This window comes from Eublepharis macularius, chromosome 2, assembly GCF_028583425.1.
Source record: "Eublepharis macularius isolate TG4126 chromosome 2, MPM_Emac_v1.0, whole genome shotgun sequence".
NCBI lineage: Eukaryota > Metazoa > Chordata > Lepidosauria > Squamata > Eublepharidae > Eublepharis > Eublepharis macularius.
Genome location: NC_072791.1, coordinates 213,098,524 through 213,115,171, shown reverse-complemented (window position 1 = coordinate 213,115,171; position 16,648 = coordinate 213,098,524). Strand labels below are relative to the sequence as shown.

At 45.0% G+C, this 16,648-nt stretch overlaps 1 protein-coding gene across 1 annotated transcript in view; it reads left to right on the top strand.

The window, feature by feature from the left end:
- Nucleotides 1–16,648, top strand: part of ITGAV (integrin subunit alpha V) — a 93,479-nt gene that overhangs the window by 12,528 nt on the left and 64,303 nt on the right. The window contains exons 2-3 of the mRNA XM_054970819.1: nt 2,793–2,920; nt 16,406–16,497. Of these exons, the coding sequence (XP_054826794.1) occupies nt 2,793–2,920; nt 16,406–16,497 (220 nt within the window). The remainder of the gene's footprint in view (nt 1–2,792; nt 2,921–16,405; nt 16,498–16,648) is intronic.

Below are 16,648 nucleotides of genomic sequence, written 5' to 3'. Positions count from 1 at the left end.
TGTCTCTTGGCTGCTATGCTACAGCTGTGTGTAGCTGTGCATAATCTGGAAAAGGACCATCTGTTTTATCTTCAGTAATCCACTTGCAGTTTTCAGCCAACAATATCTGCAAGCTTAGGGAACAGAAAAGACAGGGAAATTGGTAAGGGGGCCGCCATCTTCAAGAGTGTGTGCTTATAGCTGAAACTGCCTGTTTTTTGGGGTGGGGAGCCTGGTTGGGGGTCGGCTGCAGGGTTTTGCATTGCTAAAGAGACAAAGTGAGTTTCATTGTGTGACTTCTGGGGAGAGTAACTGTATGTGCTGGAAGTGAGCAAAGATTAGTTCTGGGGCAATGTCAGCGCTGTCCTAAGTTACCCTCTACTAGTTGCAGGGGTCATTTCGTAGAAAAAGAGCTGGAGGAACTCATTCACATAACTCATTAGTATATGCCACACCCCTTGACATCGCTGGAAGTGTGTCATTGGCATAACTGATTTGCATATACCACACCCTCTGACATCACCGATCCTGGCTGTTTTGGACCCAATCCTGGCCATTCAGGGACGAAATTGGGCCCAAAATGGCAAAAAGGGGCCCAAAATGTCTGCAAAGGGGCCCAAAATGGTCAGGATCGGGCTGCTGCTGAGCGGTTGAGTGATCCACCACCTGTCAGAGGCCCAATCCAGGCTGTTTCGGCCCCAATCCAGGCTGAAATGGGCCCCAAATGGCTGAGAGGTGGGCAGGGCCGCCTGACATGTGACCTCTTTGGGGAACTTCCGGAACTGTGTTCCTGCGCATTCCCCCTCAAAATGAGCCCTGACTAGTTGTATAAAGTCAGTGGGTTTTGAAGAGTGTCTCTCTTTTACCATGTGTAGGACTGTGCTGTGAGGAGAAACGAAGAGTGAAACAAAGTGAAACCTGACAGAAGAACTTGTATTGATGTCGGTTTCCAGGTGTCGTTTTTGTCATTTCTCCCATATTGTGATTTTTAAAAGGCTGTGCTTGCAAAACTTCCTCAGCCCTCTGAGAGAAACAAATGCCTTATTCCTTTGAGAATATGTTGGCAAGGATCATATTTTGTGGCTGACCATTGCAGCAGTTTATATCTGACAGATCAAAGCGTAACAGTCCTGTCCTAAACATTTATGTTTTCCAGCGTTCATGTCCTTGGCATACTGTTATATTGTGAGACACCAGGTTGGCAGAGCAGCACAGATGCCATATGTTTTACATTTATTTGCTGGCTTAGAAGGTATTAAAAATCAAGATATTGCCGCCATTGGGGGTGTTGCTTTCATTTCCTTGCTATTGCAACAATCATTTAAATCCCGATAGGGCCAGGAAGTCAAATGAAGACCGTATGAGACTGATAGTCTTGGATGTGAAGCCGTGATATTGTGAACGAGGGGAACTGTGTATAGTGTTGAGTTGCTCTGGGAAAAGAAAGTGTCAGCCCCTTAGTATAGGGACTGCCGGGCACTATTTACTTTATTTTTGGAGCAGATGCGTTTATTTTTCCATATATTTGTGAGGTGAGATGTTGATGGTTGGAATTGTTGTCTGTAATGTTTTGCGGAATGGAATTGAAAGAATAATTTCTACAAGGATCGGAAATTACTAATTCTCACATGCTGCGTTTTTTAAAAAAACTTGAGCACTGAAGATTCTGCTGGTTACGCAAGCCTAGTGGATGGAAGTGTCGGAGTTTCCAGAAGGCACAACTGTCAGAGTTTGCCATTCTGTCTCTTCTTTCTGTCTAGCTGTGTAGACTGGCTGTAGTGGAGGAGGGGTCTGTGCACACCATGTATTTTGCCATTCCAGCTGAATTAGATTCTAGGCTTGGCAAGTGAAAAAGACATGTTGGGAGGAGTTGTAAAGTACAGCCAGATCCCGATATTCTGGAGGCCATTCTGCTCTGCTTGCTGGGCAGCTGCCCCCCTCCTTTACTTTAAGCGATTACTGGTGGAGCGATACCTTGGCTTCTCCAGCTCTTGTGGGACTAGAAAGGGCCACACAACACGATTGTGACCTACTAGCCTTGTTTTACCACTTGCCTGGAGCTTGATACCCCTTAACCCTTCCTTCCACTTTTGCAGGCACAGGCAACCGGGAGTCTTGTTAAGCCTCTAGTGTCTAGTGGATTTGGTGGGTCACAAATTGTGCAGTCTTGAAGTAGCAAATCTAACTGTAGGAAAAAGAGTGCTTCCATGAATCCCATCTCTAGGAACCAAGCCTCATTTTCTTAGCTGCTACATTATACTAAAAAGGTAAAGGTCAAGCAAGCACCGAGTCATTACTGACCCATGGGGGGATGTCACATCACGACGTTTTCTTGGCAGACTTTTTATGGGGTGGTTTGCCATTGCCTTCCCTAGTGGCGCAGAGTGGTAAGCTGCAGTACTGCAGTCCAAGCTCTGCTCACGACCTGAGTTCGATCCTGGCGGAAGCCGGGCTCAGTTAGCTGGCTCAAGGGTGACTCAGCCTTCCATCCTTCCAAAGCTGGTAAAATGAGTACCCAGTTTCCTGGGGGTAAAGTGTAGAGGACTGGGGAAGGCAATGGCAAACCACCCCGTAAAAAGTCTGCCAAGAAAACGTTGTGATGCGACGTCACCCCATGGGTCAGTAATGACTCGGTGCTTGCATAGGGGACTCCCTTTACCTACTTTATACTAGTGCTTTTTCTGTTCCTCGATTCTTCAGTGCCTCCTATGGATTGACACTCACTTGGTTTTGTAGTTTGTGTGCTTAATCAATTGCCGCCCATTAAACAGTGAGCAGTCTTGAACATGCTTTTCTGTTTTTGTGTCTTGCAGGACATTTCTTCTTGTGGGCGCACCAAAGGCAAATACATCGCAGCCTGGAATTGTGCAAGGAGGTCAAGTTCTCAAGTGCAATTGGAATTCCAACAGAAACTGCCTTCCTATCATCTTTGACTCTACAGGTAATCTCTGATGTTTGGACTGGAGAAGTGCAAACACGCTGCCAATACCTGTTAAAGGTTTTGCACAGAGGCCGCCATAGCCAACACTTTCTGTGCTGACATCAGTATTCAAGATGGCCAAAGACCTGTTGGCCAAGGGCTCCTGTATTATAAGATATCTTGAGGATCCTGCTAGCATGTGGCAGGCTTGCCGGTGTGCAAGAAACCTGAATGGTTCTGACTCGTAAGTGGTATCAGGCAGCTAACCAAAATAAATAAATAAAAATTCAGTGGCTGCCCTGCGCTGAATGGGCCTTGCTGCGATAGTCAGCACAGTATATGAGAACATTGGAAGAGCCTTGCTGGATCTGACCAGAGGTCCATCTGGTGCTGTGTCCTGTTTCACACGGCAACCAACCCGTTGCCTTAGAGGGCCAACGAACGGGGTAGAGAGTCCAAGGCCTCCCAGCCCTGGATTTCGGAGGTTTGCTGCCTCTGTATGTGGAAGTTACGTGTATAGACTTGGAATGGTATGGCTTGGAGGTCCAGTGTTTGAAGTCTGGCTCTATCATTACTGTGTCTTCTGATCCAGGGCTTTGTTTCTGGCAGAAGAAACCTGTAATTCCATCAGATAAGGTGGAGAAATCACCAGTGCTGTGAAAGGCAGGGAGCTGAGGCCTGCAATTAGATAAGGTCTGGCAGTGGCTTGTGTTTAACTCTTTGTAGGTGTTCTGGCACAACAGTTTCCTCCAGCAAATATGGGTAACAGTCATCTATGCTTTTACTTCTTTAAAGTCCTGTATATCCGTATTTGGGAATCCTGGTTGGCCAGAGTGGCCCGATGTGTGTTCCCTGGACTTTAAAGATAACGTGCAACCCACACTTTACATTTGCTGTGGGAAACATTGGCCTAACACCTGGTAACTATGACAGAGGGGTAGCCTTGTTAGTCTATTGCAGTCAAACTAGGCAGGCATTTGGGGATTCCTTATACAGAAATGCAGTGCATGAATGAATTTAATTTTGCACAAGGTTTTGTGGACTACTCTGTCAGATGTGTGTGGCCAGCAGGTGAGTTTACCATCTAAAGGGCTGAGAGAGACATACCTTCCAGTGGAAATGAAGAGGTGGGGTGATAAGGAACAGTGCAGAAGTAGGAAAATAGTGCACTTTCTTTTGATTAAGGGGATCTTTCCAAACAATAGCTAGGATCCAAGAAGGACTTCTGTGTACTCAAAGGCTAAGTGGCTCTAATTCCTGTTGATTTTCTACTTTTGCTGCATCCCACTTAGGCTTCCAGTTCCTTGCATCAGCTTTCAAGAGCCACAGCTCTCTTCGTCAGATGCATGGGTGTTGCATAGTTTCTCACTGTAGTCTGTGCAGTAAGTGGGTTTAAGTGGGTTCTTCACACAGTCCCTTGGGTAGAATGTCCAGTTTTTTGCATTTAGAAATGAAGGTGATGTCTGTTCGTATCTGTGCCAGTTTCTTCATGAGGCTGATGGATTTCCTCTCCATTCAGCTGAATGCGGTGCTTCCCATGATCCAGAGGAGTTAGCCGTGTTAGTCTATAGTAGCAAAATCCAGAGGAGTTAGCCATGTTAGTCTATAGTAGCAAAATAGTAAAAAGTCCAGTAGCACCTTTAAGACTAACCAACTTTATTGTAGCATAAGCTTTCAAAAGCCACAGCTCTAGGAGTGTGCGCTTCGGGTGTCCGATTCAGAAAAAAATGCCTGAATCAGACACGATTTGTAAAGATTCGGTTTTTCCGAATTGGGGCCAACATGCCCCAATATAAATGTAAAATACATAGGAGGAGGAGAATGATGTAATCTGCTTGGGGAGAAAGATGGGGTGTAAATGTAAATAAATAAAACTTCATTTTTTGCATTTGTAAATATATAGCATTATTGAACAGCAGGTTGTAATTCATGGCTATTTCACACATGGTATATTTCTGGAGAGGCGGGCTGGTCCAGGCTTGTGGGGGACCGTGCTTTGGTGGTTTGGCTCTTATTAACCAACAATTCCAGAAGTGGTGCTTGGCCCTGTGGCATTTATGCTGGGGGGGGGGGCCTCCCATGCTATTTCTCCTCTACATAAAGCAGCTGTGAGAGGCCATCTGGGGGGCTGGAGTGAGGTGCCACCAATATACAGAGGACCCCCTGCTCTGTTTCTCCTCAACCACTAAGCCGGGGAGGGGGGGCGGTTTGTGGTGGTCCTGAACAGGTGCCTGGAAAGGTAGTGAGGTGGATGACTATAAATAAACTGAAGCTCAATCCAGGCAAGACGGAGGAGCTGTTGGTCAGGGAAGAAGCTGCTCGGGGATTGTGGAGTCAGCCTCTTCTGGAAGGGGCTGCGCTCCCCCCAAAGGAGCAAGTTTGCAGCTTGGGGGTGCTACTAGATCCTGGCCTACAGCTGGAGGCTCAGGGCTCCTTTGTTGCATGTAGCACCTTTTACCAGCACTCTACATGAGGCTGCCTTTAGAAGCGGTTCAGAAACTCAGTCCAAAACGAAGTGGCCAGGCTACCGCTAGGGGTCGGTTACAGGGATCGTATCACTCCAGTGCTGAACGTTCTGCACTGATTACCCATCTGTTCCGAGCACAATTCAAAGTGCTGGTTCCTACTTTTAAGGCCCTAAGTGGGTTGGGACCAGCGTACCTGAGGGACTAGGGTCTCCTCGCATACAATTTGGCCTACCAGTCAAGATCTGCCTCTCAAGCCCTGCTCTCTGTTCCCCGCCTTCAGAGATGAGGTGGGTGGTGACAAGAGACAGGGCATTTATTGTGTGGTGGCACCTCGTCTTTGCAGCGCCCTCCTTCTTGAGGCTTGGCTCTTTTAGGTGCCAGGCTAAAGTGCATCTTTTAACCCAGGCTTTTGATTAGGGGTGTTACCAGCTTTTTAATGGTCTGCTTCTGTTTTATGGATAGTTCTTATGTGGCTTGTGTTTTAATATTGAGATTTTTAATTATAAGCCGCCTCAAGCAGGACTCTGATGAGGTGGTGTAGAGATATTCTAAATAAATAAATCCTTCAGAAGTGAACCAAGTCTTCCAGCTCACCCCATTCCTCCTGGCCTCTCAGCCCAGTGCAAGAAAAACCGTGATCCATTTTTGAGTCCTGACCCACAGGTTGAGAACCGCAGTCTTAAAAAATACCTCCCAACCAGCAGTGTAGCACTGCTAATATAAAAGACATAAAAATCCAATAAAGAGAGATTGATGTTTGTATTAAATAACATTGCCTCCTTATTGATAGCATTCTGTAGCTTTACAATGGCAGTCCGTAACTTGCTGCACGTGTCCCGACATTGAGACACCTAGGTGTTGCTGGATTCCTTTCCCCCCACAGCTTCTTAGAAGCAGCATGTGAGAAAAGCTTAGCATGTCATGGGAGAGGATTATTAAAGTCTTAGTGAGTTCGACCATTGGTGTCGGGTGGGAATTGCGTAGTATGTATATAGACAGGAGTATCCGTCAGTAAAATGTCTGTAAGGTAATAGCTAAATTCCAAGCTGTACAAAATTATCAAAAGAGTTGGCCAGTTTTAGATTGAGAGGCCAGGTTGCCAAGATCCTCTGCACCTCACTAGTTTCCTTGTTTGCCTGTTGTGTGCGGCTGCACCCCTTGTGCTGGGTTCCTTGCTGCCATAGAGGGCCTTCTTGCGACCTCTACGAGTGGAGGGGACAAGCTGAATTGATGCAAGGGAACCTGAAAAGCACCCGTATGCGTACAGAAGAGATTTCAAAGGTGTTTGGATCCTGGCTAACGATGCCAGGCCCCCACCTTTTGCCCCCTCTCCCAGTTTACTTGGCCAACAGGGAGAAAGAAAAGGGGGAGGCAGGCTGGGAGCTACTGAAGCACGCAGCAAGATGGCATGCTCGCTCCAGAGGTCTTGATGACTCACTTCCAGTTGAAAACTGAAAGGAACAGCCAAACCAGCCCCAAACATAGCAAAAATGATACTTTGGGGGCCGGTTTTGGCCCTGCTGATACCCCATAGCTTCTGGTTTTCAACCAAAAGTGACATCATTGAGGCTTCCAGAGTGCATACAAGCATGCAGAAAGGGGATCGGGGCCAGGGCTACCAGTCCCCTTACCTTCTCTGTGTGGCAGGGAGGAACCTGGCACTCACCTGCGCTTTGCATGTGCATGCTCTCGGCATGGCGCAATGACATCACTTCTGGGAGTGATGTCATCGCGCAGGCCCCAGGAGAGTGCTCCTGCACTTCACAACGGGCCAGTTCTTAAAGAATCAGCCTGTTTGGGGCCCAGATCGGCCCAACGTGAAGCACAGGAGCACTCCCAGGCCCTGCGCGATGACATCATCACTCCTGGGAGTGATGTCGTCATGCTACTCTGGGAGGGCACCCCGGGAGGCCCATTTCCCCACTGTTTCCCCTCGCCGGCCAGGTAAGTGGTGAGGGGACAGAGGCTGGGAGCAGAGATCCCCCCAGGGGACGGGCAACCCTACTTGCGTCCCTGAGCCTGCCTACCTACCCCCACCCCCTGCTTTCCAGGTAAGTGGGGCTGGCAACCTTATCCTGACCCATAGTCCCCAACTGGGATCCTGTAATGTAGTCTGTCTTCTCTATCTATCTTTCTATTACTGTTCATTCGACCCAGTGGTCACAAACAGCTGCCGAGAGGATGCAGTCTGACTTAATGGCCCTTGGTATCGTTATCATCTAGTTGATTTTAAAACCCGTACAATGGCTTCTGTTTTATTCTTGTTGTTTAGCTTAGGCTCATTACAAGTCAAAGGTCAGTTCTTAAGTCGTGTATTTAATTGAACTAGTTTATAATGGGTATTTGGGAGCGCTGATATATTTAAACCGGTGGGGCATAATGCAGATGCTAAGAGATACCAGCACAATTGTGTTCCCTTTACGAAGTAATTTAAGAAGTAATTACTTTAAGAAGCAATTGTGTTCCCTTTAAGCCCACAGTTGCAGCAGCCGTTTGTCATAATATGTAGTGGTTTTTTTTTTAAAAGCTGCCCTTAATCATGGAGCAAGATCCAGGTCCAATAGCACCTTAAAGACCAACTAGATTTTAATAGCATGAGCTTTCGAGAGCTTTCTTATGCTGTATTGTTCTCTTTCTAGAATTACAAATGGAGAAGACAATGCCAATAGATCATACCATGTGGTGATTATTCAGCACCTTTTTCACTGTGTGCCTTCTGAGAAGCCACAGATAATCATCACCCTTGTAAAGGACTTCCGAGTAGGCATTTTGTATCTTGCGATGAGGCTCTTTGTATTCAATATTAACACCACAAATTTGAAAGCTGAAGCAGTTTTAGAGTTCTGTCCAAAGAATCTGATCTTGTGAGAAACTCATGAGGGTGGTGATGGAAGGCGCCATCAAGTTGTAGCTGACTTACGACAACTCTAGAGGGTTTTCAAGGCAGCAGATATTCAGAGGTGGTTTTGCCATTGCCTATTTCTGCGTAGTGACCCTGGACTTTGTTGGTAGTCTCCCACCCAAGTAGTAACCAGGGGTAACCTTGCTTAGCTTCCAAGAACTGACGAGATTGCGCTACGCAGATCAGGGCTAAGAGATACCTAGGAGATTAGTAGTTCACCTGTACAGCTGTTAGAAGAAATACATAGATGGATAGTCCTCCTATGGGGCGCCTTACTATTAGTAAGGAACTCAGCTTTACAGCGAAGTTCCTTCCTCGTTAATCTGTGGTTTATCTCCTAGCTATTGCATTGTAGACTAAATTGAGTAATGTTAGGTGTTTAATTCGCAAATGCCCTTTTATGTAGGGAGAATTTCGTAATGTATGTTGTTTTGATTCCTTGACAGTTGTTTAAATAGTCTGATAAAAGGCAGAAGGTTTCAGAGTATCTTGAAAAGTAAAATACGCTTATAAAACCAGGCTTGAATTCCCATGCTGTGAGTTACAGATTGCCCCAGCAAAGTCCCAATCCAAAGTGTTGTATGGGGCACAATCTTCTGAAAAATGGAAAACCAACTTCTGAAAAACGGAGTAGAAAATTTTTAATCCCTATACCACCATGGTGTGGTGGTTGACATGTATGACTAGAATGGCCAGATTCAAATCCTCACTCTGCCATGAAACTTTCTGGGTGCCCTTGGACCAGTCACTGTCTCTCCCTCTAACCTACCTCACAGGGTTGTGTTGAGGATAAAATGAAGAAGATCAATGTAAGGTGCTTTGGGCCTCCGTTGAGGAGAAAATCAGATTATAAGTATCTAAAGAAATAAAAAATTATGCTATCTTGGGTACCTAACTGTAACATGGAAAGAAGAATAAAATATTAAAGATGTGTGCCCTGATAAAAAAGGGTTGCTTTTGTTAATTTGTATATCATTATATTTAATTCTGAACTGGGCACTGGAGTGCAGATCAAAAATCCACACAATGGGGCCAGGGGTAGACGGGGGATTCTTTTCTGCAAAGGTGAGGGAAGCTTAAGGTTTACAGAAAAATCTGAAATTTTTAAAAAATACATTGGGGTGAAGCGTCCCCCCCCCCAGTGATAGAAGCAGTGCAGAATAATAGAAGTGAATGCACACTGACATGTCATCATGAGTCTATGGCCGTTTCCACACACGTTGAATAATGCACTTTCAATGCACTTTAGTTATCCTTTAGAAGTGGATTTTGTGTTTCACACACGAAAACCCAGTTCCAAATGATCACTAAAGAGCATTGAAAGTGCATTATCCAACGTGTGTGGAAGCAGCCTGTGTTCTGCTGAGGAGTTCAAGTTAGCCTTTATTGGCATATAGCAGCAATTCAAGTTATCCATTTACAAAAAAGAAAGAACAAAGTTAAAAGAATACTGCATTACCAATACATAAATACATTTAGAGCTTATTTCTGTGATATCCTTTGATGCAACTTCAAAGCAGAATGGAGAAACTTAGCCACCTTCTCGGTGACATCATATGTTCTGCTATCTCGGAGGCCATGGAGTGTTAGCAAACCCACAAGCAACACTGCTGATGTTTCCAAGGCTTGGTTTCTCTCAGTCATAGGCAGAGGAGAGAGGCTAAAAAGGCTAAGGGAGGGAAGGAAGCAAAGAAAAAGGGGAGAAGTGAAGCTGAAGGAAGGGGGAAAAGGTAGTAGCAGGAAAAGAGGAATGGGAGCAGGAAGAGACGAATGGCTGCCAGGGGGAGGGAAGGAAGGAAAGACTAAGAGGGACAGTTAAAGGCAGCAAAATGTAAAAAGTCCAGTAGCACCTTTAAGACTAACCAACTTTATTGTAGCATAAGCTTTCGAGAGCCACAGCTCTCTTCATCAGATGCATCAAAGGTAGGGTGGCTGGGTGGGAAGGAACGAGGAAGGCTAATGAGGGGGGGGCAGTCAGGGGAAGGAGAAGATATAGTGCAGGATGTGGAATATGGGGGGCAAATGAGATGCTTCCCTGAGTCTTTGTGGGTCTCTTGCTTGCAAGACTTCTATATCTCTAGAAATTATCTCAAAAGGACACCTGCAGAGGTTTTAGCAGTAGGGAAATATTTTTAAATGTATTCTATTTTTTAAAGAATGATGACTAATCAAGTTAAAATTCTTAAAGTGCATGACAGCGCTGAATATACACGGGTGATGTCGAAACAGCCTCTTTAATCTCACTCAAGGAAGTGGACATAGTGAGATTTTTTTTCTTTGAATAATAGAGCCTCAGGGCCAAGTTACAAGTGACAAATCACACTTGATCATGTGATCAAGTGGAGCGCAAGTGAACAGGGAGGAATACATGTGAGTCTGTTCACTTGCCATTCAAATGTCCTTCATCACTTGTAGCTTGGCCTTCAGCTGCTTCCTAAACTGGCTTTGAAACTCCTTCCGGTTTCAAAAGAAGCTTCCCACATAGCAACAGGAGCTGTTTGAGAAGCCCGGATCCCTTGGGAAAGCAGAATTATTTGTGCTTTTCTTGGGATCTTTTTGGATGTCTGCATGTATAAATATATAATAATCATTTCCTGTGTGTGTTTGTGTGTGTGCGCGAGCGCGCACATCCTCAGAATGCAGCTGGAGTTAGTTCACATGTTTCTTAAGAGTGAGGTGGGTCAGAAATCTAGTATTAAGACTGAGAGCCAAGCTACAAGAGACAAATTACACAAGGAGGAGCACACAAAGGGAGTCAGCTGAGTTTTAAAAGAGATCGGAAGGCTTTGTCAATTTTCCCTCTCTACAGAGCCAGAGAAATCCTGCTCAGAAGGTTTGTCAATTTCCTCTTTGCCTCCCAAAGGCTCTGTCAGTTTCACCTCCCCTTCTAAGAGCCTAGCTTAACTCTGAGGTGACACAGGTCCAGATCCTCACATGGACCTGAGCGGATCAGGTTTTTTCCCCCTTCAGAGTATCTCACCTCAGAAGTTGTTATGAAAAATAATGGGGAGTGGGGACAATCTATGCTTGGAGCTCCTTGGACAAAGTGTAGGAAAAATACTTCCCCCGGAATAAATTTTAGCACTTGAGGCAATTTTAGACTTTCATGCCTTTTGCTTTTAAAAGAGCATTTCATTTGACCGCTTTTTATCACCTCCTGAAAAGTGGGCAGAACAGGCAGACAGAGTTCAATAAGCAATTCAAAACTTGGATTCCTCCCCCCCCCCCCCGCCCATGTGAGCTGGCTGCATCGGCAACTTGGCAGCTCTAAAACCATTGCGATGACACAAGCCCACCATCGATTATGACTCAGGTTCCCTTACCAATAGATGTTAATAGGACGCCAAGGCTTTAAAATAATAGCACAGCCACATTCCAGAATCCTTGTTAAGTGAGTGGCACCCCCCCCCCCTCACATGCCAACAACAGGAAGCTTTGTTGAGAGCCTACGCTGTCATCCCGGCATGGCCATTTTCTGTGACCCATTTAGCGTACAATGTAGTTTACGAGCTGTGCACTGCTGCATTCTTTCAGCAGCCTCCAGGGTAGAAAATGTGTGTCAGGGGTCTAGGAAAGGGGAATTCGTGAGTAGCTGCCCCCTCCGTCTTTCTTCCTCAAATAAGCTGGAAAAATGAAATGAAGAAGATGCAGATGGGTCGTTGTTCAAAAGCTGTATCTGGAGGTCATAAGAAGGTCCTTCTCCTGTTTGTAGATTTAGTGTAATTGTTTTATCTTGCCAGCCAGCCCGCAAATGGGTTCGGTGGCAGCTAATGGCCGATTTAAAATGTAAAAACCCAGTACAAACTTTTACAACACTGAAGCATTAAGGAACAAAAACCAGGCTAACAAAATAAGGGTAGCAGCGGCAGCTGAAACAATCAAAAGGCTTCTTCAGCTTCAGTGGGCATTCTCTATTTCTGAAGTGAGGTGGGTGGCCACAGGAATTTGGCATCAGTTAACAATTTATAATGCTGTATGAAACCTTTGGTATTTTTGTAGGCAGTTAAACTGTGGGTTTTAATCTTTTAACTTGCTTGGCACTGTTTGATTATTGGAGGTTTTTTTGCCTTTGCCTTATGGATGGTTTGTTCTCATCATCTAAATTTTATCCTGCCTGTTTTATCTTTGTGAACTGCCTAGGGAAGGATGTTCTGTAGAGCAAATAAATAAACAGAAAACGATGTAATGTGGTTAAGTACTTAAGAAGAAATATATCTGACTGTGAATTTCCCCTTGAGCAGTTAATCATTGCCACACAACATTGCTTTTAAATAGTCACAAGTTTGGACAGCAAAGGACTGATTGCTGGGGACTGCATTTTAAATTGAATTGTTTTAAAATGTTAACATATATTTATTATACTTATATCTAGCTTTCTTTTAATTGGACTTCTGGTTTTCCCATCCAGACACTGGCCGTTTTCACATTGCTTACCGGCCACGGATCATCGCGCTGAGCTCCCAGAACGGCAGCATCTTCCTGGTGCGATTTCGCATAAAATCGCACCAGGAAGACACGCCGTTCCGGGAGCTCAGCGCAATGTTCCGTGGCCGGTAAGCAGTGTGAAAATGGCCACTGATTGGCTCTCGCCTTGCTTAGTTCCGTTGGTGTCCCAGGACCTGGCCCTCCTAGATTTTTCACTTTCTTTTCTTTTTTACTTGATAGTGGTAAGAATACAAATGGTTTCTCAGTCTGCCTAGATCTGTACCTGTTCCAGAAACACCTCTTTCATGAGGAGAAAGTGCTGTTGTTATTGGAATGAATCCATGATCCTTTATTCATTCAAGAGCGGTTCACTGGATTCACAGTTCAGTTAAAAAAGAAACAGAAATAATCTTTACTGCTCTCTACACTTACTGCACTTCAAAAATGTCTATAGGTGACCAGTAATTGTCAGGAGTAGGAGGTGTAAGGACAAGTCAGGCCGTTGACCTGACCCAATAAAGCACTTCTTTTTCTTAACCTGCATCATTTCCTCCTCTTTTCCTTTATGCATACTAAAGCTTGAACGTAGCAGAAGATGAGACCATAAAAAAGAATGCAATAATTTAATGTATCTCGTTTTTTCTGGCAGTGTTGATTTTGGCTCAAAGAAGCTACGATTTATGCTCACAACCCAATCAGAAAAAAACCCCTATGGTTTAAGTTCATATTTATTTATTTGATTTGGTTTGGTTTGATTTGATTTTTAACCCACCCTCCCCGCAAATGGGCTCAGGGCGGGGTACAATAAAATGCTCAGTGAGCATTTGAAATATGTATACATCTATAAATAGATTTTAAAATGCAGAAAACGTAAATACATAAATATGTAAAACAGCATATCAATGGGTGGCCCCTTCCAGTTTCCCCAATCCGAACATAAACAAACCAAGAGGAGGGCTGAGAGCCATAGTTTGATAATATTCTGGTGACAGCGCTTTTAGGGGGCAGATGACTTTGTCGCCCCCCTGGCGGGAGACCGGTAGGGAGGCTCCTAAGCAATCAGAAAGTCAAAGACTTGCCTCAACCCTATACCTGGTGGAACAACGCCATCTTACAGGCCCGCCAAAAGGACATAAGGTCTTGGTGGGCCCAGGTGTCCTCCGACAGAGAGTTGCACCAGGTTGGGGCCAGGACTGAAAAAGCCCTGGCCGTGGTTGAGGCCAGCTGGGCCTCCCTGGGGACAGGGACCATCAGCAAGTTCTTATTTGCCAATCTTAATGCTTTCTGGGGTGCATATGGGGAGGGACAGTCCAAAAGGCATGCTGGTCCCAGTCCATTTACAGCTTTAAAGGTTAAAACCAAAACTTTGAACCTAATACGGAACTCCATGGGGAGCCAGTGCAGCTGCTGCAAGATGGGAGTAAGATGTGCCCTGTATGGTGTGCCCCTCAGGTCACGTGCAGCAGAGTTCTGGACCCTCTGGAATTTCCAGGTTAAGCCCAAGGGAAGCCCTGTGTAGAGCAAGTTATAGTAGTCTATTCTGGAGGTGGCCGTTGTATGTATCTCTTTAGTTAGGTCATGGGTCGACAGATAGGGCACAAGCTGCCTGGCCTGTTGAAGATGGAAAAATGCAGACTGGGAAACTGCTGTGACCTGGCCCTCCATTGATAAGGAGGAATTCAGTATCACTCCAAGACTCTGGACCGATGAGACAGGCACTAACGGCGCCCCATCAAAGGTTGGGAGCCAGATTCCTGAATCTGGCAATCCTTGGCCCAAGTACAGGACCTCGGTCTTTACCAGGTTCAACTTTAGTCAGCTCTGTTTTAACCATCCAGTCACAGCCTCCAAAGCTTTCACTAGGACATCAGGGGCAGAGTCAGGCCGGCCACCCATCAACAGATACAACTGGATGTCATCCGCATATTGGTGACAACCCAGTCCAAAACTTTGCAACAGCTGGGCAAGGGGGCGCATATACAGGTTGAATAGCAAGGGGGAAAGTATTGCCTCTTGCGGGACACCACACACCAAAGGTTGGCGTGTAGATAAGCTCTCCCCAAGCGCCACCCTCTGTCCCCAACCGTGGAGAAAAGAAACAAGCCACTGCAAGGCAGTCCCTCGGATCCCCACCTCGGCAAGGCGGTGGGTCAACAGTTCATAGTCGACCATGTCGAACGCTGCTGAAAGGTCCAACAAAATCAGCAGTGCCGACCCGCCTCGGTCCAGATGTCTGTGAAGCGCGTCCGTCTGCAACCAGTACAGTCTACGTCCCTTGTCCTGGGTGGAAGCTGGACTGGAATGGGTTTTGAAGAAATCCCCATATTGGTGGTATTCCGTTTTAGATCTGAAAACTTCTACAGGGCTAAAGTCCAAGTAGGCATTTATTAGGGTTGCCAGCTCTGGGTTGGGTAATTTCTAGAGATTTGGGGGTGCATCCTGGAGATTGTGGGGTTTAGCAAGGGGAGGGACCTCAGCAGGGTATAATACCATAGACCCCACCCTCCAAAGCAGCGATTTTCTCCAAGGGAACTGATCTCTATGCCCTGGAGATCACTTGTAATTCTTGGAGATCTCCAGACCCTATTTGGAGGTTAGCCCCCTAACAGTTATATAGATAATCAGGTCTGTGCCAGACATACCAATTTCATCCCCTTTGAACAAACTTAAGACTTATGAAATCTTTCCAAATTCTAGGAAATTATTCAGCCTTAAAGGTAACATTTACCCGTCAATTTAAAAAAAAAGTGGCATTTAGTCATATTCTGTATCTTATCAAAGGAGGCCCGTAGTAGCTCCGTTCCAGAGATTTTATACAAAGAACAGCATCGGACCTAACGTGTTAGATCTTCAACTGTCCCTGTGCTACATGTGCATGAGATTAAAGTACAGTTCAAAACCAGCCTTTTATTTTGGCTGTTAGCAAAGATAGGAATATAGTTCCCCAGAATTTTCACAACAGGAAGTTAAGAGCTTAAAGAGAAAAAGATGTCCTTACACATCTGTAGCGTACAAAGATGTTTGGATGAGTCATACCTTGGAGTGTCATCATCGGAGGAAAAACTGCAACCTGGTTGCACTTTTGAGGGCACCCGGAAGTGGCTGTTTATCAGTTAGATTGTCACCTATACATTGTTTAAAAGATACAAGCAAAATACAGTCACTTTCCATTACAAGATTGGCTGTATTTTTTTCTGTACAAGCACCTGCAGCTTTAAACAACTAGAAAATCTGGCTTGAGTTTGGCTTGAGTTAGTGAATACACCCAAGATACAGTACATGTGAAGTTTTTGTACCACTGTCAATATCTGTACTTTTTATGCTGTGTGAATGTATCCTTAGTTTTTGCATGAAATTAAAAATTGTGAGTGAGAGAGGAGGGGGGGGAGATGACAGCTTAACTGTTCAAGTCATGGTTTATTTATCGGTTTGACAACTGAGTGTGTGAATGAGTTGTCCCAGACTACATATTAGAGACAAAAATGTCATACCACCTTACATCACAATGTTTTTCTGTAGAACCAGCCTGCAGGCCAACAGGTCCGAGTAACAAGAAAACAGAGAAGAGCCACTCATGACGCATAAAGCAGCTCAGAGTCATTTTCTTTGGGATTTCACATGAAATCATCATTGAGCTGTTGAGACACAGCAGGATTTCTAGACACATTTCTTTTTTACCAGTTTCCTGACTGAATTATTTGTCTTCTTCAGGCAACCGAAATTATGCTGCGAATGATCCATTGGAATTCAAGTCGCATCAATGGTTTGGAGCATCGGTGAGATCTAAAAATGATAAAATTCTGGTAAGGCTTCATGTTTAAGGCTTTTGACTTATTGTGGTGTTTAAACTGTGTGGGAATTTTGCCTGTTAAAAACAGTGAGAAAGTGGGACTATAAATACGCCAAACAAACAAACAAACACATTTTATTTTTATTTATTTTATCATATTTATA